The 24,954-nt window shown below is 35.3% G+C and overlaps 1 protein-coding gene across 2 annotated transcripts in view; it reads right to left on the bottom strand.

Moving 5' to 3' along the window:
* The window catches only part of PPP4R3A (protein phosphatase 4 regulatory subunit 3A), a 68,183-nt gene that overhangs the window by 3,213 nt on the left and 40,016 nt on the right, over positions 1 to 24,954 (bottom strand). The window contains exons 4-13 of one of the 2 annotated variants that reach the window (XM_043983984.1): positions 22,775 to 23,392; positions 14,966 to 15,043; positions 14,767 to 14,883; positions 13,771 to 13,926; positions 12,265 to 12,396; positions 12,041 to 12,143; positions 10,736 to 10,894; positions 2,706 to 2,875; positions 1,803 to 1,945; positions 632 to 822 (exon numbers count right to left, since the gene is read on the bottom strand). In XM_043983984.1, the coding sequence (XP_043839919.1) occupies positions 632 to 822; positions 1,803 to 1,945; positions 2,706 to 2,875; positions 10,736 to 10,894; positions 12,041 to 12,143; positions 12,265 to 12,396; positions 13,771 to 13,926; positions 14,767 to 14,883; positions 14,966 to 15,043; positions 22,775 to 23,392 (1,867 nt within the window). The remainder of the gene's footprint in view (positions 1 to 631; positions 823 to 1,802; positions 1,946 to 2,705; positions 2,876 to 10,735; positions 10,895 to 12,040; positions 12,144 to 12,264; positions 12,397 to 13,770; positions 13,927 to 14,766; positions 14,884 to 14,965; positions 15,044 to 22,774; positions 23,393 to 24,954) is intronic. The other variant, XM_043983985.1, reaches the window with a different exon arrangement.

Genomic DNA, 24,954 nt, shown 5'->3' with positions numbered 1-24,954 from the left:
ATGGAGTCATTAAGTTGTGCCAGTGGATTATGACTTGTACAGTTTGCAGAGGATATACACAATAATATATATTTTTTAATACTGGATCTTACAAACAAACCCAGAATATTTCACATCACGTCTGTTTTTCCCCCAATTATTTTCCCCTTAACTTAAGAAACTTCCAAATGTACAAATTTGTAATTTCACGACAGATGTAACGATGTAAACAGTGACTTAAAACAAACAATATCCTATCCAGCAATTATAGATCTAAATAAAAGATATACAATTTCCTCAGCATGAGGGAATCCTGGTTGTGGCAAGCCCTTCCATCTCTACAGACTGCAACTGGTCCATAACTTATAGGTGTGTGTTAGGAAGCTTTTCTAGGCACACAGAGGTTAAGTGTCAGTGGCAGAATCTGCACCCAGGTCTTTCTGATGCCACGGTTCAACACCATGGCATTATGCCTGAGCAAATGACAGTTAAATCTAAAGAAATGGTCAGCTATATCAATTAAATATTTTTAAAAAATGATCCACTATGACTGATTCACTGTGCCTAAAAATAAAGAACAAACTTGCTATACATATCCATGCCTATGGATACTCTTTTTTTTTTTTTTTTAAATTTGACCCCTTTAACATACATTTCTTCCTTTCCATGAATTTACTGATTGGTTCCATAATATCTTCATCATTTTTTGTTTTGTCAGATGGAGGTACCACAGCCTCTCCATCTTCCATATCTTCATCATCAGTATTAAACCACATCTCCTCTTCATCTTCTAGTGTTCGTGCATCTCTCCGATATCTGTGATTTCTCAATATGGAACGCATACTGTAAACAAAATCAATTTAAAACACAGTCAATGAATTTATGGAAGTAGTTCAATCAGATAACCTTTTACTATCCTCAAAGTACAATACCCAATTAAATCATCTGTAGTCTTAAAAGGAAAATGAAAAATAAAACCCATCACCTTTAGATATAAAACTTATATTGGTGAATAGATATAAAATGACCTAAAATAATCTTATTTTGTAGATTTAAATGATAAAGAATATTTAGATGTGTACACTAATAGCCTCTGTCCTAGGTTGTTTTCACTACTTTAAAGAAAAAATACCAATCCCTCTCACTGCCTTCAACACATACCATTTCCCATTTTCTCTAACAGGAAATTAGATAATATTTCATTATTAACTGTGTAATTTGTTCAATGGATAATGACTGTGAAAGATCTTTTTAAAGAAGTAGGCACATACATTTGATCAACAGATATTCTGACATTACTGTGGTAAATGTGTAAACTCTGAAAGTTGAAATTCAAAACAGAAATGAAGTGTTGAAATGAAATTCTGGTTTTATGGTTGGCAAATGAAGCTGAAATCATTCAACTTTTCAACCTCTAGCCTGATAAATGTGCTTGGAAACTATAGGTCAGTAGATCATGCCAACATATAAACATGAATGGCCGTGTGGGGCAGTGGATAAGGCACTGGACCTAGAGTCAGGAAGACCCGGGTTCAAATCCCACTTTAGGCACTATTTGTGTGGTACTAAGCCAAGTTACTACTTCTCTGTCTCAGTTTCCTCATTTGTAAAATAAGGCTGTAGACTCTGTGGCATCTATGATCATCCCTTTCAGTTCTAAATCTTAGATCTCATACAGCATTTGAAAAATATTTGGAATTGCTATCGCAGAGATTAGGGAATCTCTCTGTTCATTTCTCCCCAAATATCAAGCCCCCTTGAACCCCTCCTTCTCCCTTTAATGAAAGTGAATAAACAATGAAGAGAGCCAAGCGTGTATTCACCTGTCAAGTTTGGGATTATCTTGCCTTTCCCTTTGTTGTTCAAATCTCAGTTTTAATCCTTTAAATGTCTGTACATAATCTACATCTTCCAGTGCTTTCCAGTAATTTTCAATTACATGAGCTGTTAATGATTTTATATCTTCCTACAGAAAAGAATTATAGTCATAAACCAAAAGAGTGAAATGTTATTTTAGGATTCTGAAGTTTTATATCTGGCTGAAATGTAGCAAATATAGCAATTTATTAAAATAAAAATGTCTATGTGAATTCCTTTTAACTAAGGAGCAATAATTTCAGTTATTTTTAAACCGAATTATCACTAAATATGTGTAAAAAGAAAAACACCAGATTATCAGATTTAAGTGTTGAAATGTAGTGTCAAGATACCAACTTAAGGGACCATTGATTGAAAATGAATTTTGGAATATTTCTGCGATGTGTAATTGACAAAGTCAATTCATTCTTTTAAAAAGCAAAATAAATAGATAAATAAATAAAAACCCCAGGAAACAAATTAACAAAAGCAAAGTAATTATTTAAAGGTCAACAGCATGCTTGCTTCCAATTCATGTCCTATTCTCTTAAAATGACTATTATACCATCTATCATTAAAAAGTGTTTTGAAAACTATCCTAATAAATGAGAATTATAACTATTTCTCAGGTAAGACTAGTCTCTTCTAAACTAAATTTGGGATTGAGAAGAGCACAAAATCACAAAAAAATTATTTAAAAAAAATACCCAGAATTTAAGTAACCCCAAGACACAGCCTGTCAAACATACTCAAATAGTACAATACGGCAAAATCATGGATGCAAAAACATTGGGTAACCATAAAAATTATTATAGATTAATCTAAATTATCAAAATAAAACTGTCAATCAAAATAATTAGAGGACCCACCACTCTAATAAATTCAAACATCTCTATAATGGCAGAGTTCATTAAATTGTATCTGGATCCATTGTTGAGAAATGCTTTGACTACTGGTTCAAACAAAAAGCTTTTCATTATGTATCGGTTGTAGAATTCATCTTTCAACCCAATGATCTTTCTCTTAAAACGAAGGGCACCTGCAACACAGAAGCAAGACCATTGAACCACAAACCATTTTCTTGATTTATGCTTTTGAAAAAAGAAATGACTGCATGTTAAAAATCATAGATAACGCATTCCTTGTTCAAAGCGAGTTCACATTTCTGGAAAAGTTAAAGATTAAAAAAAAAAAAAAAGGCCAAACACACATACACACCAGATACATTATCAAGAAACAACCTCTAAAAGTCCTAACTACATGGAACAGTTTTTACTGGACATGAGTTTCTTCACTGGAAACACTTTGAAATATTTAGTTAACCAGACAATCCAAACCCAGGGCTATTTTCAAAGCATGAATTTTGTCAGCAATTAAAATGCTAGGAATAGACAAAATTGTTATATTTGTTGCCAAAATATGGTTTATATTTCAACAGTGATGAAAATCTGACACATTAATCTATCATGTTTCCTACCTAACACCAGCACATTCTAATATCTTTTTACATAATAAAAGTAGAAAACTATTTCTTTTTAGAAGGGTATTTGTCTACCAAATTTGATGTATGGACTTTCTAGGTTCTATTTCAAAATGGTTTCAACATGAATTTACATAATTTATTTGTGGTAAGGTGCAATAAACCCAGAAAAAATTTGCCTTCCGACAATTTAGGAATAAATGTGGAGGATGTTCTTTAAAATTTGTTAATCTACTCTTATCTCAGCGAGTATGCTTTTAAAAATTTTTTCTAGTTTTCCTTTTTTTTTTTTTTTTTTACAATTAATTAGGCTTTAACTTACAGATCAAGAGATATATTCACATCTTGAAGTATGGGGAGTTACTCTATTAAGTCACCATTCATCAAGATCTAAATATACTCTGACAACTAGACTTCAACAAAGCCCTCTTTTCCTAAACCGAATCATCAGTAAGTTAATGCCCCAGTTATTGTAAACAGTTTAAAAAAGCATACTCACTTCATGCAGTCACATCGTCTTCGGTTGGCAAGATTAAATATTGTATTTGTTTTTTGGATTCTTTGGAGATCATGGAAGTGGCTCGTTAAATTGCCAATTTGTTATTAATCAAGTCCTTCATGAGCAGGTAGCCAGGTAACCATGTTGACACGGTTTCTGGGTGGGAAGGCAGAGGAGTAAAGCAGCTCAATTTTTCTTCAGTTGGCAGAAAAGAGGTCCACAAGTGAATGCCAAATTAGGTACAGGTGATTATAAACTGCTCTAATAATCAAACTTAAGAGTGTGTCTTACAAAAGAAACACTCTGGAGAGGGAGTTTAAAAATAGTTTATAGAATAGTAACTGCATTTAATTTGTTTTTAACTATTGAATATTTTCAACTATATAAGTATGGTGAAGTAGACAGTTTAAAGCTATAATAGACAGGGAGACATTTTTCTGTGTAATTAGTAAGTCAAAACCTAACAAGGGTTGTTGTTTTTTTAAAATTTTCCCAAAGTAGCAACACTAAGTGTTTTTACTTCAGATAACCAAAGGAGGTGCAATGAGGCAGAGATAAGTTGTGCTATTACTCAAATTTATTTAGGGCTTGGATTAAAGTTTTAAATTTGGCCAAGTTAAATAAAAGGAGAATTGTTGTGGTTTTTATGCTGGCAGCTGGACAGAACCTTGTCTGGAAACTTGTATTCTATCAAGAAATACATTAGTTCTAACTTCGCCAGAATTTAAATGTTGCATTCAATTCTTAAGTGGATGACTTCTGAAGAATCTCACATTTCATATTTATAAGGTTCTGACCACTGCAATATGGATGTTACTAGTCATAGTTGATAAGCAAGGACATTCAAATACCAAGCACTTATAAAACAGAAGGCAGTCCTAATAATAAAAATTTCTAATTTCCCCAGATAACATACTACTTGTTTGTATTAAGAAATCAGTTATGAAAATATTCAATCATTATCTTTTGCCAAACTAAATAAAAAAAAAACTTTCCAGAGTTTTATCTAAAAAAAAAAAAAAAGATTTTCAGGGGGGTTCCTGGGATATAGGTCAAGCTGTGCTTTTAGCTGAATTTAAGAGACCCCAAAATAAAATTTTGCATATCACACATAGGCTGGATTATAATTAAGATACATCACTTCTATTTTAACTCTTTCATTACTAATATACTTCGTTTTTGTTTCATTACAAAATTAACAATTTGCGCTTTTTCTTTTTTAGCACATAGGAAAGTCTTGAGAATTAGTTATATATAATGGTTGCTGGCTCTCTTTAAATGAAAACCTGTTACTGAATATTTCTATTTATTTCATTATAAAATAAATGTTTATACTTTTCAAAACAAAAAAGATAGTGTGGAAATAAACTGTCATTCACTTTTTTCAGCCACATTCACAAACTATGATTGTATCCAAATAGGTAGAACAATGATAAATACAACCAGAGTATAATTATGGTAATAAAAAAACCCCAACTAAATAACTCAAGTAACTTTTATATTTAATTTTGGAATAACATATTAGTATATGGGTGGGATGTGCTTTAATTTTAATAAATTCTGAGAATTTAGCATACACACTCAGATAATTGTAGTTAATGTTTTCTTGAAATTTATACTTTGTTCTTTACTCATGAAATTTCCTGTTGTGCTAATAGATCAAGCTGGCACCATGTACCATAACATAAGTACACAATACTCCAAATTGGCAACTATTTTGAAGAAATATTAAGTTACCACCCCTAATGTTTAGCAGGTAGCCATCCCAACTGAATGTTTAATACCTATGTTACAGATGCTAAGCTTTCCTAATAGGAATCCTGAGGGGAGAGATCCCTATTAAAGTAAGTAAATGATTATTAATATTTGCCATCTGGGCTGGTACACAAAGTTAACACTAAGAGAAGACCTGTACTAACTTATCCTTTTAAACAGTTCTGTTGGTTGCCTGAGATGAAGAAAATGTATAATGATCACCTGACTCAGTCAGCACTTAGAAGATGTTTTATTAGTGTTGATATTAAATTATAACAATGTCCTAATTTCCTTTTCTCAATTGACACATCAATTTTTACATTTCCTTCTGGTCTATAATAAAGTGGAAAAGTGGTTTAAAATGTAACAACAACAAAAAATTTAAATAATTTTCAAACAAAACAAAGCCACACTACAAAACTGGACTAAGCAAGATCTAGAAATCTGTTCAAGTTTTCCATCTGGATACACTGGTCAATAATCTCCACACTCCAAATATTGGAATGAGGCAAATTATAAGCCTAGATAGAGATCATCTTTTTGTCCTTTTGGTTTGCCCTTTCCCTTTAGAAGGGAACATCATCAAATAATGTATTGTACTTAAAAACCCTTCCTTTATATACGTACCATTGACATAGAGGATGTATATAATAGTAAAGAGATGTATAGTACATTTTTTGCTAACTTAGCTGCCAAATCAACACAACTAGTGCTAGTGAAATATTTAAAATAATGGCTGAGAGGTGCCAAATATATGATAAAACATCAATAAAGAACACAATTATGCAGAGCAGGAAATAATTCCACTAAAAATGATAACAAGACAAAGTAGATGATTGATAACTGACCATATGTGTTCTCAGAATAATGTGCACACATATATGTACATACTACATTTAATTATTTAATTATGCATAGCAACCAAGTAACACATATCAAGAGGAAAAAAATGTAATTACTCAAAAATAAGATGTTGAGAGTAAAACTTTAAAAATGGCTTGAGAAGCCATGTTTCTTACTATTTCAAGTATATTTTTAAAAAGTAACCAATTAAAGCAACTTAAGTTCTAAGTTCAACGATACAGTAGAGAACTACTTGAATCTGAATCCTTTGTTAGGCATTAAATCTGATTTTTAAAAACACATTTAAAAAACAAAATGGCAAAAATAAAATTAGTCACTGTCAAGTTATTTTTATTTAGCCTCTAGGAATGGATGGTTCTGGATTCCAATAATTTTAAAATTAGGAGTGTTATATGTTAACTAACTACTTGACCATGTTCAGGGACTACTTTACTGTAAACAATATCCAGAATTAGGAATTGTGCTCCATAGTCAAGGCAAGTACTGAAGCAATGGATTGAAAACTGAATTGGACAAACACTTATTAAGCACCCACTTTTCATAAAATGGTACTGTGTTAGATGCTAGGGATTAAGAACAAGAAAAAAATAGCCCTTACCCTGAAAGGACTTACATACTCCACATGATGTGTATATATGTGCTTGGAGTTATGGGAGGAGAGGAAGGAGGAAAAGGAAATACAACACATATAGAAATGAGTATAATCCAATGGAATTTGAACAGGGAGACCTTTATGTAGTGTCATGGGTAAAGGCTTTAGAAAGGCAGTGGCACCAAAGCTGAGCCTTGAAAGAAGAAAATTCTGGCGACTGAAGATAGGAGGGAAGATGCAAGGGGGAGGGCATCCCAGGTACAGGGGGCAGTTTATACCAATACATGAAGATAGGCGATGGAGTGCCAAGTTCAGGGAACACCAGCAGCCCACTTAGATCTTGAAGGAGAATTTAAAGTAAGAAGAAATCAGATTGTGAAAAGGCTTAAAATGCCCGGCGATGGAATTGGAATCTTATCCTGGAGGAAGCAGGGAACCACTGACTGTTTTAGCAAGGAGTTAATAGTCAAACCTGTCTTATAAGTAACAATCAAACTCTTCCAAAGACTACTGTAGCAGCTATATGGCAAATGGGTTAGAGAAAGAAAGAATGGAATCAAGAAGATCAGGTGAAAAGTAATGAGGGTCTTAACTCTAATGGCTGCCTTGACTGAAATGGAATTAGAGTGAGGTGAGGCAGCTAGTTGTGCAAGATGTAGAGAATGGGTCTGGAGTCAGGCCTGAGTTAAACTTTTGAGAATTACTAGCTGTGTAACCATGGTGGCAAAGTCAAGTTACCTCAGTGCCTCAATTTCCTCAACTGTAAAGTGAGGATAATAGGACCCACCTCACACGGTTATTGTGAGGATCAATTAAGATAACTGTAAAGTGTTAAAAATAGGGCCTGCAGAAACTAGGCATAGACCAATATCTCACACTATAGACTAACATAAGGTCACAATGGGTTTATGATTTACACATAAAGGATGATACCATAAGCAAATTATGAGAACATGGAATAGTTTCTGTCAGATTTATGGACAGAGGAAGAAAGACCAAAGAAGATATAGAGAGCAATCTAAAATGTGAAATAGATAATTATATAAAATTAAAAAGCTTTTGCAACAACAAAACTAATATACCCAAGATAAGGAAAGCAGAAAATTGGGAATTTCTGAAACAAGTACCTTTGATAAAAGGCCTCATTTCTCAAATATATAGAGAACTGAGTCAAATTTATAAAAATACAAGTCATTCTCCAATTGATAAATGGTCATAATACCCTCATCAGAAATAGGGGAGTTTGGGGCAGCAGCTGTTTAAGGAAAAGAGATGAATTCTGTTTTGGTCATGCTGAATCTGAGCTGAGAACAGATGAGGTCCAGAGGTCCACAGCAAGTAGCTGACAAAATACGACTAAACCTCAGAAGATAGATTGGATTAGATACATAGATTCAGGAGATCTGAATACCAGTGATGGCTGAAGCCACAGAAGCTGAGAGAATCACAAAGGAAGAGGATAAACAGAGAAGAAGAGCAAGCATAGAGCTATGGAAATTTTCAAGATAGGGGTTGAAAGACATATGATGATCTAGCAAAAGAGATCAAACAATGGTCAGATAGGTAGAAGAACCACTGAAGAACAGTGTCAGTGAAGCCAAAGGAGACAGTATTCAGGAAGTATCAAAAAGCTGCAGAGAGATCAGAAAATAAGGAATAAGGTCACTGGAATAAGCACAGTTAAAAAACTGTCAGTAACCTTGAAAATAGCAGATACACTGGAGTGGTATTGTAGGAAACCAGGTTGCAAAAGGTTGGGGGAAGGGAAGAAGTATTAATTAAGCACCTACTATGTGCTAGGCACTATGCTAAGATCTCATTTGATCTTAACCCTGGGTGGCAGGTGTCATCCCCTTTTTGCAGTTAGGAAAACTTAAGCAGACAGGAAGGTTTTCTCCCCTAAGACTAGAAAAGGACTGAGCATATTTGTAGGTAATTAATATGGAGCTGGCAGCTAAGTGGTAAAGTAGATGGAGCTCCAGGCCCAGGATCATAAGACCCGAGTTCAAATCTGGCATCAGAGACTTACTAGCTATATGTGACCCTACTTGGCTCTCAGTTCCTCATCTGTAGAAGGAAACGGCAAACCACTTCAGTATCTTTGCCAAAACAAACAAAAAACAGAACAAAACAAAACGAATCCAACAGGGTCATGGAGAGTTGGACATGACTAAAACAACTGAACAACAACGAAGATGACAACAGCAGCAGTAAAGATATGCAAAGATGATGAAGCTCTAATTGGTGGCTTCAAATTTTGCAGTAAAGTATCAGTTCAAAAAGGCAAGGTGTTCTGCTGAGAAAGGATGTGTGAGTGCAGTGATGGCAGGGATGAGAGAATGTATGAATAGCCTCTAAGGGAGGTAAGTGTCAAGGAAAAATAAAAGGATTTTTACACAGAAGTGGGGGCCCAGTTGAAATTTGTTAAAATATATGTCTACTAAATGCAATTAACATTATTTCCCTGACTTCCTTCAAGAATGAACAGTATGAGAACAGAAGGCAAACTGTGAGTAAATCAGGGTTTAGGGCTGGCAGGGCATGAATAGCAATGGAACAAGGGGTCATGGGACTCAAGTATAGAAGGATTTTGGTTACATTTGGTCAAAATTGTGAGAAGAAAGTACAGAGGGACAGAGTAGGAATGAGAGAACAAAGAAAACACAGGCTAGAATTTGCACCAAGCAAAACAACAGGCAAGGGGGCAGCTGGGTGGCACAGTGGATAAATCACCGGCCCTGGATTCAGGAGGACCTGAGTTCAAATCTGGCCTCAGACACTTGACACTAGCTGTGTGACCCTGGGCAAGTCACTTAATCCTCATTGCCCTGCCCCTACCCACCCAAAAAAGGGGAAAAAAAAAGATCAAATGAAGAGGTAGGTCATAGAAGCTGGGGAGACTAATGGATTAGCGGTCAGAGTATTCCAAGGAACATCAGATTATATATTGAACTTGATAAGGAGGAAGAGTGACAGAGCCTGGAAGAACAAAGATTTAGGAAGTGTAATAAGAGATACATGAAGTACACTTCAAAGTATGAAAAGCAGCTGAGTGATGGTGACAAAGGGAGCATGAGGGTAGTAATGGGAAATGAAGTATGCCAATTCGTCCTAGGACTAACATTAAAGGAAAGGAAAATCCAGAACTGGGGAAGGTGGCTAGACAGAAAGAATATGGAAAGTCATCGAGGATGAAAAGAAATTTGTTAATGATAGAGACAGGATTCCAGAGGATAAAATGTAAGGGAGGTGGAAGAAACAGAAGGAAGAAAAGGATTGAGGAGTTGGGGCATGAAGAAGGAATAGAACTAGATGGAGATAAGAGTTTTAGAAGTAAGAAAGCTGGTTTTTTGTTTTTGCTTTGAGGAAGTAACTGAATGACAGTGATTAGGCAAATAAGAGTTGTAAATTGGCTAGCAAAGGATAAAGTATTAAGGGACTGACTGGGGTCCCCACCTTTTAGCATTATATAATGTTGGAATTGTGGAAGCAGTAGGGTTAGAGTTAACTAAACCATGCCCTTAGTTCACCAACATTTGGTGGTCATTGTAATCTGTCCATTCCAGAAAATTAAAAGTAATCAATAATCTGCATATACATTTATGGATTATTCTAAAACTATGGGGGGGGGGAGAAGGAGAAACTTTTTGATGATGATACAGTAACCTTTATACTATGGTACTGGTTGATCCTAGAGGGTAACACTTACATAATGCCAAGAAAGCATGCTTTGAAGCCATGAGAACTAGTACTCTCCGTAGAATATCCTTATTTATAATGTAATTCTTTATGTGGTAGGTATGGTGTTCCACGCAGAATGTTAATAATTCCAACACAAGTGCCAATAACTGGGCAGTTTGAAAGTCATCTAAAACAAATAAATGTAATCATCAAAAATTCTATCATGACAGTATTTCTTTGCTCCTAAAATACAAGTAAACTAGAAGTATATCAAACCTCCTAAACACCCAAAAATAAAATATGGAGAAAAAAGAGAAACAACATCTTGATTTTTAAGTAGCAGAAGGACAAGTAAGGGGGAATAGTTCATTCAACAATTCAACAAAAAAAATTTATAGCTGTACTTAAATTTATATTTTAAAAGCAGGTCAAGGGGCAGCTAGGTGGCACAGTGGATAGAGCACTAGCCCTGGATTCAGAAGGACCTGAGTTCAAATTCGGCCTCAGACACTTAACACTTACTAGCTGTGTGACCTTGGGCAAGTCACTTAACCCCAATTGCCTCACCAAACAAAAGCAGGTCAAGTGCTTCTTGTATTGAGTCATCTGATAAAATAATTTATTTGTATTAGGTAAGATACTCAACTAGGAACTTCACTTGAAGTTCTAGGTAATTTAAAGAAAACAGTAACTACAATTGGTATATAAGTTCCCCAATGTACAATGCAGAAAAGCTAAACAAATTTAAGAAAACTGAACTGGATCTATAAAGAAAGTATAAGACAACTATTCAAACTATTTATAAGTGTTTTAATTCATCTCCTTTGCCCCCACTTAACTTTTCCTTTGTAAATGCAGGCAAAATGTAAATACTATTCACCAAAAAAAGTTTACTTCTAGACTCTAAAAGGATAGCACAAAAGCAGTATGAATAAAACAAATCTTGCTATTTCCCTTATCTGATCCTATTATCTTATAAATCTCAATTTTCATGGCAAAGTTAATATTAAGATCAATGAGGGGGCGGCTATGTGGATAAAGCACTGGCCCTGGAGTCAGGAGGACCTGAGTTCAAATCCGGCCTCAGACACTTGACACTAGCTGTGCAGCCTTGGGCAAGTCACTAACCCTTATTGCCCAACCAAAAAACAAAACAAAAAACAACAACAACAAAAATTAAGATCAATGAAATCCTAATCTGAAATGATTCTGGGGGGAAATTATTAGAATTCAACAAATTTCAATAGCTACTTTGAACTTTGAACAGATAATCAACTCTAAATTACAGAATTTAGAAACGGCAAATATAAATGATTTCTCTGCATCATCCTACCTTTACTAGGTTTTTCCTCTGTTGTGTTTGCCAGCAAGGGAGCCGTAAGAACATGCATGCAGTGCTTATAGAAGAAACCCAGAAATTCAGTCTTTTCAGTTTTCTAAAGAATTAAAGAAACTTTCATGAACTTTAATTGCACAGGTTAATAAGAGTCTTAAGCACTAAGAACAGGAATATTAGGATAACTATAAAGCTTATAAAACCTAAGTGCAATTGCTTACATTGGCAGTGGCTAGCATGTTCTCCGGGTCAACTAAAGTTCGAAGCAGACCCATAAGTTGGACTGCTCCTCCAAGTTCAGGATCTGTATCACAAATCATATGTTCTATAATAAGGTTGATAAGTAGAATATCCTGGTGAGAAGAATACACACAGAAAGGCCCAATAAGATGGGATAAAAGGGATATTAAAACATTAAAATATAAACGACAGCATTAATTTTCATCACCCTTCTAACACAATGTAATAAAGGGGGGAAATGATTTAAATATTTAATAGGACTATAACTTAGGTACATAGTTGCATGATGTTGATAAAATACCACGAAAAACTAGCAGCTGACCTTTTCAGTGCCCTTTTTGTGGCTTTGGCAAGTAAATCACATATATTGTTAAAGAGGGTAGGAGGTTCAATAGAAAAATCCTATTCACTTTTGCATAGTATGGGGAGAACTGGTATGGAAGCAGGATAGCCTTGCTAATAAAAGCAAGACAGAAGAGGGTAGAGGAGAGTAGGCATATTTGCTACATATGAAGTGGATGCTAAGAGTACAGTAGCTGTCATTAGGTTCATCAATGAAAAATTAGCTGATATTAAAAGGAAAAGGTATAACCCATTTCCCACAGTGCCCAGTACATTTTAGGTACTTAATAATAAACACCTGCTTGATTTAGATGTGATGTGGTCTGCAGCAGTAATTAATACTAATAACATAGTTCTAAAGATTGCTTGACTTATAAATAAAAACCTATATATTTATAAATAGTTTTAACAGACTTATTGTCATTGCTTAAATTTTAAAATAAAAGATTAACAATAATTTAAGGATATTTTAAAAGGTCCCCGAGGATTAACAGCAAGGAGAAATGATTCACAATTAAACAGAAAAAAATGAAAGTTAACAAATTAAGAGCATTCCAAATAAACTAAGTTTATTTTTTTAATAACTCATACTAAAATTGTCAAAGGGGTATTCTGCTATTAGAATGGAGTTACTAAAGAAATAATATAGCTCACATTCTCATATAAAATTATTTTAGTCATTTAAAAAAAGACCTATAATCCCCATTACATCAAGAGAAAAAACAATCTATTTCCTCTCTGGGTTAGGCCAGCAGAATCAGAAATGCCATTAAAATTTTAAAATGCTTCCTTTTGAAATTTTATAAATTATTTTAGGAATATATTCCTGGAAAAAGTTTTTTTCCTTGTCAAGTTATTAAATAATCTTCATAAGCAGAATTAAAAACTGATTAAATTATATGGACAAGGCAAGAAAGCAAGTAAATGGCAGAGCAAGAAATAAACCTGATTCTTAGGATTTAAAAAATGTCAACATGAATGAACAACTAATGAACCCCAAAGAAAAGTATTAAATCCGTAGAAGAATAAAAGAATATTTGATCCCTTTTACCACTGGGGTTAGGTATACTCTTTTCTCTTTCCCATTTAAAAATATCCAGTACTTAAATCTTTAAGAAATATTTACTAGTGCAAATAATATTTACCTTGTTGGTTATTTTTTGCTCTGTTAACTTCTTACTTACATCATCGTTCTGTTGTGCCTCCTGCATGACAAACTCTCGTACCATGGATGGATTATATTCAACCAAGTATGAGAATATATCAGTAGCAGCACTTCGCACCTGTGCATCATCCATACCCTGTAGATTAAAAAGTACTTTTCTTTTTCTAAAAAATATATGGAGCATGGGAGACATACATATTTTGGGCATTCTTTTTCTAATGTCTGTCTTTCAATTTTAAAATCTTAGCTTACACTAGATTTCAGGGTCTGAAATGAAATTTACTACTTAAAAAAATCATTAATAGATTTTTGAATCTAAGTGTAAATTTAGCAAAAGTCAAGAATTTTTGCCCCAAATACCCAATAATGAATAGTAGTAGAATTTTGTCCAGTTGATACTTTTGCTTTCAGATACTTCTTCATTTCTCTCTCTCTTTCCAGTCTGCTCTACTGCCCCACAGGTTTGCCCTGCTGCCTACTTAAAGATGACTCTGCCCTCAGGCTTGCTCAGTGATGCCTGGAGCCCTGCACTTTACTTCCAGCTGACTCTTTGGTCTTTTCCACCTCCCTACCAGCTTCATTCCATATATGGCTATCTCTGCACCCTTTTGTGTGCTCTCTTCCCTATTAGAATATAAATTTCTTGAGACTGGGGACAATTTTGTTTTTGTATTGCCAGAGCTCATCACAGTATCTAGCAAATAGTAAGTGCTTAATAGATGCTCTGACAGTTCAAATTAAGTAAATGGATTCAATATATTATCCACAGAGACATATTCAAATATCTAATTCAAATAAAAGTTAAAAGCTCTTCATAAATCCAGTTTAAGGGCAGAGGAAAGGTAGTAACCTCTTGGAGCTCCCCACATGATCACTCCATAAATCCAGTTTAAAAGGTTTTAGTAGAATTGACACATTAAAAAACATGGCTCCCATTTATAACAATTTAGGAATAGAGAAAATGAATTAAACTTACAAGGATGACTTCTAGAGCTGGTAGAATGCCCATACTTGACAACGTCTTAAAAAAAGCATCTCTGTTTTGGGGTTGTAATGTTTGGGAAAATGCACAGAACTCTTTAAGAAAGTTAACCTGAAATTAAGAAAAATATTAGTGAATAAAACAGCTGAATGTTAATTGTCTTACAGTATTTTCATAACACATAATTTCTTACCAATTCTTGTCTTTTTTCTTCATCTGTTGCTTCATCTGTTAGTTGTGCGAACAAATCTGTCAAAAACTTTTCATCTTCCTATAATACCAAATGATGACCATTAAAAATTAATGTTTAAAATATAATCTTAAATAGCTACAATATAAGTTTATCATGGAAAATATAAATTACTACTGTTGAAAAGGATGGTAGGGGAATATAACAAAATGCTAATTTCACCTAAGAACATGACTTCTTTAAATCTCTAGCTAAAAGAGTTGTATTTTAACATAGTCATCATGTTCTTTTAATCATTTTCTGGGTAAGTAACCTCCCTTTCCCAATATATTAGTTCAACTAAATTAAAATTCAAGAAGGCATATTGCAGAACTACTGTTACTAGCTATAAAATATTTTTATCAAACACTACAAGGATAAGTGCACAGATGGCAAACGCATCAAGTTTTTCAGGTGACAAAACTAAGAGGATAGCTAACACAGAATGATAGGATTATTAAAAAAAAAAAAAGGGTCTCAACAAGCTAAAAAGTTGACCTAAATTAGTAACGTGAAAATTTCTTTCCTTTTTTACTATTATGACCAACAAACATGAATATTTCCTTATATAAAAACCAGAAAAGCACGTACCCAGCAAAACTGAGTATAATCTTTCGGGGGAAAAAATGGGACTTCAATGAAAAAGAGGACTTTCAGGCATTTGTGATGAAAAGACCCGAACTGAATAGAAAATTTGACTTTCAAATACAGGACCCTAGAGAAGCATAAAAAGGTAAATAGGAAAAAGAAATTATGAGGGATATTAAAAGATTAAACTGTTTACATTCCTACATGGGAAGATAATAGTCCTAACTCACAAGATCTTTCTTAGTATTAAGGCAGCTGCAAGGAATATACTTAGAGGGCACAGATGTGAATTGAATATGAAGGGATGATATCTGTAAAGAATTATTTTTTTTTGTTTATCCTTGTTTTTTGTGGAGCAGGCAGGGTGGGGTGGCTTATGTCTGGGGACAGATGTGGGCTCAGGGCCTCCTGGGTCCAGGGCTGGTGCTTTGTCCACTGTGTCACCTAGCTGACCCATGATGACATCTTCAAAATAAAGTTAAGGGGTAAGAGGAATGCACTGGAAGAAAGCGAAAGGGAGAGGTGGATAGTTCACATAAAAGATATAGGAAAAAGCTTATGGAGTAGAGGGGAAGATAGGGAAGGAGCAGGGGAGTGAGTGAACCTAACTCTCATCAGAATTGGCTCAAAGAGGGAATAATTTACACACTCAAGAGGGGATAGTATTATATCTTTCCCTGTGGGAAAGTGGGAGGGGAAGGGAATAAGGGGGAGGGGGAAAGGCAATAGAAGGAAGAGCAGATTGGGGAGGGGGCAATAAGAAGCAGAACACTTTTAAGGATGGACAGGATGAAGGAAGATAGATAATAGAGTAAATATCATGGGGAGGGATTAAAATGTAGGGTAATACCGTTAACAACAGTAACCCTGAAAGAAATGATGAGCAAGATGCTATCAGAAGGATGTATGAAATATGCAAACCATCAGAGACAGAACTGATGGTATCTGAATACAGACTGAAGTATAATTTTATTTGTTAGCTCCACTTTCTAAAGGTATTGTCTATTTTCTTTCACAACCTGACTAATGAGAAGATGTTTTGCATAACCGTACATGTATGACTTATACTGAGTTGCTGGATTTCATAGGAAGGGAAGAAGAAAATTTAGAACACAAAAGTTTTAAAAAAAATCAATGTGAAACATAATGATGAGCAGGGGGAGTTACATGAACTGATGCTGACTGAGAGGAGCAGAACCAGGAGAACACTGTATACAGTAACAGCAGCATTGTATGATGAACAATGGTGACAGACTTGGCTCTTTTTAGCAATGCAATGGTCCAAAACAATTTCAAAGAACTTCGTAACAGAAAATGTTCTCAACATCCAGAAAAAAAGAACTGTGGTTTAGGAATGTTTCTACTTTTGGGCTGTTGTTTTTTTTTTTTTAATTCTTTTTGTGTGCTATTTCCCTTGTGCTCTGACTCTTCTGTCACAATATGACTAATGCAGAAATATGTTTAATGTGATTGATCCCACATATATAACCTATATTAGATTGCTTTCTGTTCTGGGGAGGAGGGAGGGAAGGAAAAAAATTTGGAACTGAAAATCCTATGAAAAAAAATGTTGAAAGTGATCCTTATATGTAACTGGAAAATAATAAAATACTGAACAACAACAACAAAAAAACCTGAAAAGGAGGATTGTATATAGCACAAACTATTACATACTCTTTTTTTTATAAAAAGTATATATAACACAGTAGTTCCAACATTGCTCTACTTATCGAGAATACCCTTTTGAACTTCCTTATGCTTTTGTCTGTGTATTTTTAAAATGTTTCATTGACACTTTTTTGGGCTTCACTATCACTGCCCCCTCAATTCCTTCCATAAATACCCCATCCTCAAACATTAAAGCTCTGTTTTCTTTAGTACTCAAGCAAAACAAACCTACACATTGGCTGTATCTGAGAATATATGTTTCATTTTGCATATCTAGTTCATCAGCTCTCTTCTGAGAGCTAGGCAGCACAATTCAACATCAATCAATAAAAGATGAAATTTAATACTGATAAGATCTTTTTTTTTTTTTTTGCGGGGCAATGGGGGTCAAGTGACTTGCCCAGGGTCACACAGCTAGTAAGTGTCAAGTGTCTGAGGCTGGATTTGAACTCAGGAGCTCCTGAATCCAGGGCCAGTGCTTTATCCACTGCGCCACCTAGCTGCCCCCCTGATAAGATCTTTAACACCAGTTTAAAAAAATCAATACAAGGGTGAAGAAAACATAGCAGTTCATCTGGAAAAGCTTTAGAAGTTCTAGAATTGCAATCTTAATAGAAGCCAGCAGTGTAATGTGTCAGACAAGAAAGATAATTTAACTGTCAGATATATTAAGAGGGGCACTGTGTCCAGGACTAGGAAGATGACAGTCATGCTTTACTCTGCCCTTGAAGCCACCAAGAATACTGTGTTTAGTTTTGGATGCCACATTTCACAAAAGTATTGATAAACTGGCAAACGTCCAGAAGAAAGTTACCAGGGTAAAGGATTTCAAGAACATGCCATAAAAGGATCAACTGAAGGAATGAGGGATATTTAGCTTGGAGAAGATGTAGCTAGGCGTGATATCTAAGTACTGGAAGGGCTGTAAAGTAAAAGGGGATTAGATTTATTCTACTTGGCTTCAGAAGGCAGTAGGAACAATGAAATAAGGAAAAGGTTTTCTCAGAAAAATCTTGAGTTATCCAAAGGTAAAATTGGTTGCCTGGAAGGTATTGGGTTATTCCTCAACAGAAGTTTCCAAACAAAGGCTGGATTGATAACTTTCTGTTAAGCTGTAGAAGGAATTTTTTGTTCAGGTATGGGCTGGACTACATGACTTCTGAGGTCTCTTCCAGCTCTTGAGATTCTGTCATATGCATACCACTGTTAAGATTTAATGCCTTGGGGCAGCTAGTTGGCACAGTGGATAGAGCACCAGCTCTGGATTCAGAAGGACCTGAGTTCAAATCTGGCCTCAGACACTTAACACTTACTAGCTGTGTGACCCTGGGCAAGTCACTTGACCCCAATTGCCTCACCAAAAAAAAAAAAAAAAAAAAAGATCTAATGCCTTGAGGCAGCTGGGTGTTGAAGTGGATAAAGCACCAGCCCTAGATTCGGGAGGACTTGAGTTCAAATCTGGCCTCAGACACTTGACACATACTAGCTGTGTGATCCTGGGCAAGTCACTCAACCCCCACTGCCTTGCCAAAAAAATTGTATTTTAGAAAATTGTATTTCAGATGCATTTTTCATTTACTTCAATAAATTTAGACATACTGTTTTTAGAAAATCAGGACAGAACTAGTTTCCACAATGCTACAAAATTATCTAAATGGCCAAATATCATCACCAACCATCAAACAAAAAGCATTTAAGTGCTTACTTAAATTAAGGGGCCAGGATGTGAAGAACTAGGGCACTAGACTAATGGCAGGGGATACAAAGAGAAGCAAAGAAAGAGTCCTTGTCCTCAAGGAATTTAGTCTCCAGGGGAAGACATTGTAAACTACAATGCATGTTCATATAGTAAATGAGACATAATTAGAGGGTAGGTACTAACAGTGAGGGGTGAATTCATGTTGGACTAGGAAAGGCTTCTTATAGAACCAGGATTTGAGTTGTTTTTAAAAAAAGCCAGGGAGCCACGAGGTAGATGTAAGAAAGGAGAGTATCCAGGAATAGAAGACAGCCTGGAGAAAGCATGAAGTTAGAAAATGGAATGTTCTGAGCAAGAACAGTAAAAAGGCTAGTGGTGGTGTATCACAAGAATATGCAAGGTGCATAAAGTACAAGAAGATTGGAAGATAATAAGGGGTCATGTTATTAAAAATAATAAAAGGCTTTATATTTGATCCTGGTAAGAACAGGGACAGAGGGAGGGAGGGAAGGAGGAAGGAGGAAGGTGGGGAGGGAAAGAAATGGTCAGAATTTTGTGTTAGGAAAATCACTCTGGCAACTGATAAGATGGACTAAAGTGGGAAAATGCTTGAGAGGCAGGGAGACTAATCAGAAAACTATAGCAGTAATACCAATAGTGAGGAACTGAGTGCCTATATCAGGGTAGTGACTATGTTAGAAGAGGACATATATACTTTGCAAAGGCAGGAACTTTAAGATTTGGTGACAGACTGGATTTGTGGGGTGAGTATAAGTAAGGAACTAAGGATGACAACCAAGTTTTAAGCCTGGGTAACTGGGAGGTTGGTGATGGCCTTTAAAGTAATAAGGTAGCAGAGGGGAATATGGTGGGAAAGATAATGGGTTATGTTTTGGACAAGCTGAGTTTAAGAGGTCTATGAAACATCTAATCTGATATGTCCAATAGGTAGAAGATACAAAAATAATGGAGGTCAGAAGAGATGTTAGTGCTGGATAAATAGATCTAAGAATCATTGGTATAGACATGCTAATCATAAGAACCGATGGGATTGCCAAGTAAAATAGGATAGGGGGACAGAGAAAAGGGCCCAACAGAGACACTCATGGTTAATGAATGAAATTTAGAAGAAAATCCAGCAAAGGATATTCAGAATGGTCAGAAGGGGCAGCTAGGTGGTGCAGTGGATAAAGTACCAGCCCTGGATTCAGAAGTACCCGAGTTCAAATCCGGCCTCAGACACTTGACACTCACTAGCTGTGTGACCCTGGGCAAGTCACTTAACTCTCATTGCCCTGCAAAAACAAAAATGCAAAAACAAACAAACAGAAACAAAAACAAAACAAACAAAAAAAGAATGGTCAGAAAGGGAGGAGGAAAAACAAGAGAGTAGTGTCACAAAAACCTAGACAGGAGGGAGTATCTGGAAAATGATGAACACTGTTCAAATGCTACAAAGAGGTCAAGAAGGATAAACACAGGAAAAAAAGGCCATTAGAGCAAATTCTTTTTCTTTCTTTGGTCAAAAACTACTGAGAAAAGTAGAAAGCAGTTTAGGCCATATCATAAAAAGCTGGAAGAAAATTCTTTTATGACTATGGCTAGGAAGTAAATTCTTCACCAAAGAACAGAGATCACAAAAATAAAATCGATAATGTGGAAATATTTTGCACACACAAAAGCAAAGCAATGTGAAATGGAAACTCGGGAGAAGGGCTGAAAAGTTAGGGTTTTTTTGTTTTTATGTGTGGTCTTTTTTTTGTAGGGGAGATGCCCACAGGACAACTAATCTGATGAGTAATATCCAAGATATATTGGAAATGAGCACAAACATGCATGCATGCACACACATATACAGACATACAAAATACATATACACATACACACATGTGTGTGTAAAAATACTGAAACCTTCTTCAATGGATAGGTCCAAGTCAAAGGACATAAATGGTTCTCAAAAGGGGAGCTGGAAACTATTAGCCACATGAAAGGCTGATCAAAATGGCTAATAAAAGAAATACTCATAAAACCAACTCTGAGATTTTACCTCACCCAGCAAAGAAGAAAAAGGTCACTACTAAAGGAGCTATAGGAAGATATGCAAACTGATACATTATCAGTATAGTTATTCATTGGTCCAGCTATTCTGGAAAACAATTTCGCATTATTCTAAAAGGAAGAAAATATTCGAACATTGATCCAGAAATCCTATAAGCCATATATACAGCTTAATCAATCAATTGATAGGCATTAAGCATTTACTATGTGCCCAAAAATGTGCTAAGCACTGAGGAAACAAAGAAAAAGCAAAAAAGGTCCTTGTCTTTAAGAATCTTACATTCTAATGAAGACAATATACATTAATCAAAACGCACAAGATAAATACAGAGTACATAGAAGTTAATCTTTTTTTTTTTTTTTTTTTTTTTTTTTTTTTTTTTGGTGAGGCAATTGGGGTTAAGTGACTTGCCCAGGGTCACACAGCTAGTAAGTGTTAAGTGTCTGAGGCCGGATTTTTGAACTCAGGTATTCCTGACTCCAGGGCCAGTGCTCTATCCACTGTGCCACCTAGCCGCCCCTACATTTTTTTCTTTTTGTTTGTTTGTTTTTTTTGGTGAGGCAATTGGGGTTAAGTGACTTGCCCCGGGTCACACAGCTAGTAAGTGGCAAGTGTCTGAGGCCAGATTTGAACTCAGGTCCTCCTGATTCCAAGGCTGGTGCTCTATTCACTGTGCCACCTAGCTGCCCCATACATTTTTTAGAAGTTAATCTTAAGAGAGAGTTCTGGCAGTTGGGAAAGGCCTCCTGAAGGTGGTACTTGAGCTGAGTCCTAAAGAAAGCCATGAATTCTTAGAGCTGGAGGTTGAAAAATAAAGCATTCCAGGTATGGGGAATAGGCAATAAAAAGGTATAGAGAATGAAGACAGAATGTTCTTTGTGAGAAACAGCGAGAGGGCTAGTATGAATGGTTCATAGAGTATGTGGAGAGGAGAAGAATGTGAAAAGTTAGGAAACCTAGAAAGGGGTCAGGTTGTGAAGAGCTTTAAATGTCAGTGAAAGGACTTTATATTTGATTCTGGAGATAAGTCACTGGACTTTACTGAGTAGTAGAGGGGTGACATAGTCAAGACTTACACTTTCAGAAAATCAATTTGGTAGCTAAGTAAAGGACAGAATGGAGTAGGAAAAGACCTGAGGCATGGAGATCAAATTAAAGAAGCTATCACAACAGTCCAAGACAAGGTGGTGTGGGCCTGAATTAGGGTGGTAGTGTTTGAGTGAAGAGAAGGGACATAAGTGAAAGAAGTTGTAGAGAAAGGATTTACAAGATTTAGCAACTGACTGAATCTGAGAAGTGAACAAGAAAGAAGAGTCAAGATGGCACTGAGGTGGTACTCTCAATAGTAATACAAAAGTTCAGAAGAAGGAGAGGGCTTTGGGGCAAAGACAATGAGTTCTGTTTTGGACATGTTGAGTTTAACACTTATGGGACCCAGTTCAAAATGGTCAACTAACCAAAAATGCACAAAGTATTAATAATTTCTGTTCTACAGTGATATGCCACCATTTTAGAAGTATAGTCAAACTTAAGGAAATTCAACTATTCCTTATAATTAGGGTTACAACTGTTCAAAATGTAAAATATCAAAAACTAGGGGGCTATAATGCATTTTCCCACTGAAGCTAAGAGCCAATTAATAAAAAGCTCCAATTAAAAAGAGCATCTTTTCAAGTTTTCTTTTAAAACAAATAAATTCTGTCTTGCATCCAATGAAAAGTAGACAAAGTTAACCCATTACAATTTTTATCTGACTCACCTGCAACATACCAACAATTTCCACTTTATTAAAAAAGATGAAGGAGTGAAGAGTTGATAACATATTTTCCTCAAAAACTGAAGGGGTGGGTAGAACCATATCTTGAATATACTGAACTCTGTATGTTTGATGAATTTTCTGCTTTAGCTCAGGATCTGATATAGGAATCACCTCTTTAAATTTGGCTGTTTTCGTAAGAAATTCCCTGTGTTTCCGTGGCTGTGATAGAGAAGGATCATATTCTAGGCAGCCAATTACGTCCATTATACATTCCTCAGAAAACATAACTTCAAAAAGTGCAGTTCGATTCAAGAGGAAGATTCCCTTGATAATTTCATATAAGTGGTGTAGTCCTTCAATATTTTCCAAGTCCTCACACACATGAAAAAGTTCCAAGAGCTTTTTAATATAGCCCTCATTTTCCAGTGCTAGTGCGAGTTTTTCACGACGAAGGGGGGAAGGTAAAGAAGATGCCACAAGTTCAGCAATTTCCTCAAGTCGACTTAATTCACAAGATGGCAATTCCAAACCTGGTGATGACATATCATCAAAACGTTCCTCTTCAGATTCATCCACAAGATCCTGAGTAATATCCACAGAAGGGTCTTTTCCTTGAACCTGTTAAGAAGAAAGAATTCTATGAAGTATATCTAATTATAGCTGGTGATTTAAAATTATGCTCTAGAACAGACCTCAAAAATGATAAAACACATTCTTAGACTTTTACAAGAGGTATTTTTTCTCAGGAAGAAATTAATGACTGTAATTTTAAATTTGTCTCCAAACTAAATTGAACCATGAAACAACTCCTAATTTTTTCCATTCTCAGCAGGAAGAAGTAGAAAGAGAAATTTCACTTCAAATAACCGCAGACATAAAATACTTGGGGAGTCTACTTGCCAAGACAAACCCAAAGACTATATGAAGACAATCGTAAAACACATTTCACACAAATAAATAAGGATCTAAACAACTGGAGAAATATTAACTGGTTATGGGTAGGCCAATGCAATATAATAAAACCGACAATTCTACCTCAATTAAATTTACTTATTCAGTGCCATATCAAAGAACCAAAGAATTATTTTATAGAGCTAGAAAAAAACAACAAAGTTCATATGAAAGAACAAAAGGTCAACAGTATCAAAGGAATAAAAAAAATAAACAAAGGAAGAAGTACAAAGTGACAATTACCAAAACAATTGGTACTGGCCAAGAAATAGAGCAGTGGATCAGTGAAATTAATTATATATACAATACATAGTAGTAAGTGACCATAGTAATCTAATATTTGATATAAACCTAAAGATCTCAGTTTGGGGGGCAAGAAATCATCATTTGACAGCTACAACAATTTGGCAGCTACAACAGACTAAAATTTGTGACCAAACAAGAGAGAGAGGATCCCAGGAAGTAAAATGGATAATTCTAATTACATGAAATTAAAAAGCTTTTACAAAAACAAAAACCAATGCAACAAAAACGACAAGAAAAGTAGGAAATCAGGAGGAAAATTTTAAAGCCAGGCAGGTACTCTGATAAAGGCCTCATTTCTCAAACATATAGAGAACTGAGCCAAATTTATAAAAATAAGAGTCATTCCCCAATTGATAAATGGTCAAGGGATATATGAACAGGTAGTTTGCATAAGAAATCAAAGCTATCAAGTTTCATGAAAAAATGCCCTAAATCACTATTGGTTAGAGAAATGCAAATGAAAACTTTTGAGGTACTACCTCAACACTTATCAGACTATAACATGACAGAAAAGGAAAATGATAAATGATGGAAAGGATGTGGAAAAACTGATACACTGATGCGCTATTGGTAGAGTTCTGGAGTGGTTCAATCATTTTGGAGAACAATTTGAAACTATGTCCAAAGGGCTAGAAAAACTGCATACCCTTTGACTCAGCAATACCACTACTAAGATCCCAGAGATGAAAAGAAAAGGGGAAAGGGCTTATATATACAAAGATATTTACAGCACTTATTTTTATGGTGGTTTTATGGTTGAGGGAATGTCCATCAACTGGGGAATGACTGAACAAGTTGTAGTATGATTGTAGAGAACTATTATACTATAAAAAATTATGAGGTGGATGGCTTCAGAAAAACCTGGGAAGACTTTGTAATGATCAACTGTGAAAGAGTTAGCTACTCTGTTCAAGACAATGATC

This window comes from Dromiciops gliroides, chromosome 2 (assembly GCF_019393635.1).
Source record: "Dromiciops gliroides isolate mDroGli1 chromosome 2, mDroGli1.pri, whole genome shotgun sequence".
In the NCBI taxonomy this organism is placed as follows: domain Eukaryota; kingdom Metazoa; phylum Chordata; class Mammalia; order Microbiotheria; family Microbiotheriidae; genus Dromiciops; species Dromiciops gliroides.
This window is presented reverse-complemented; position numbering and strand designations above follow the sequence as displayed.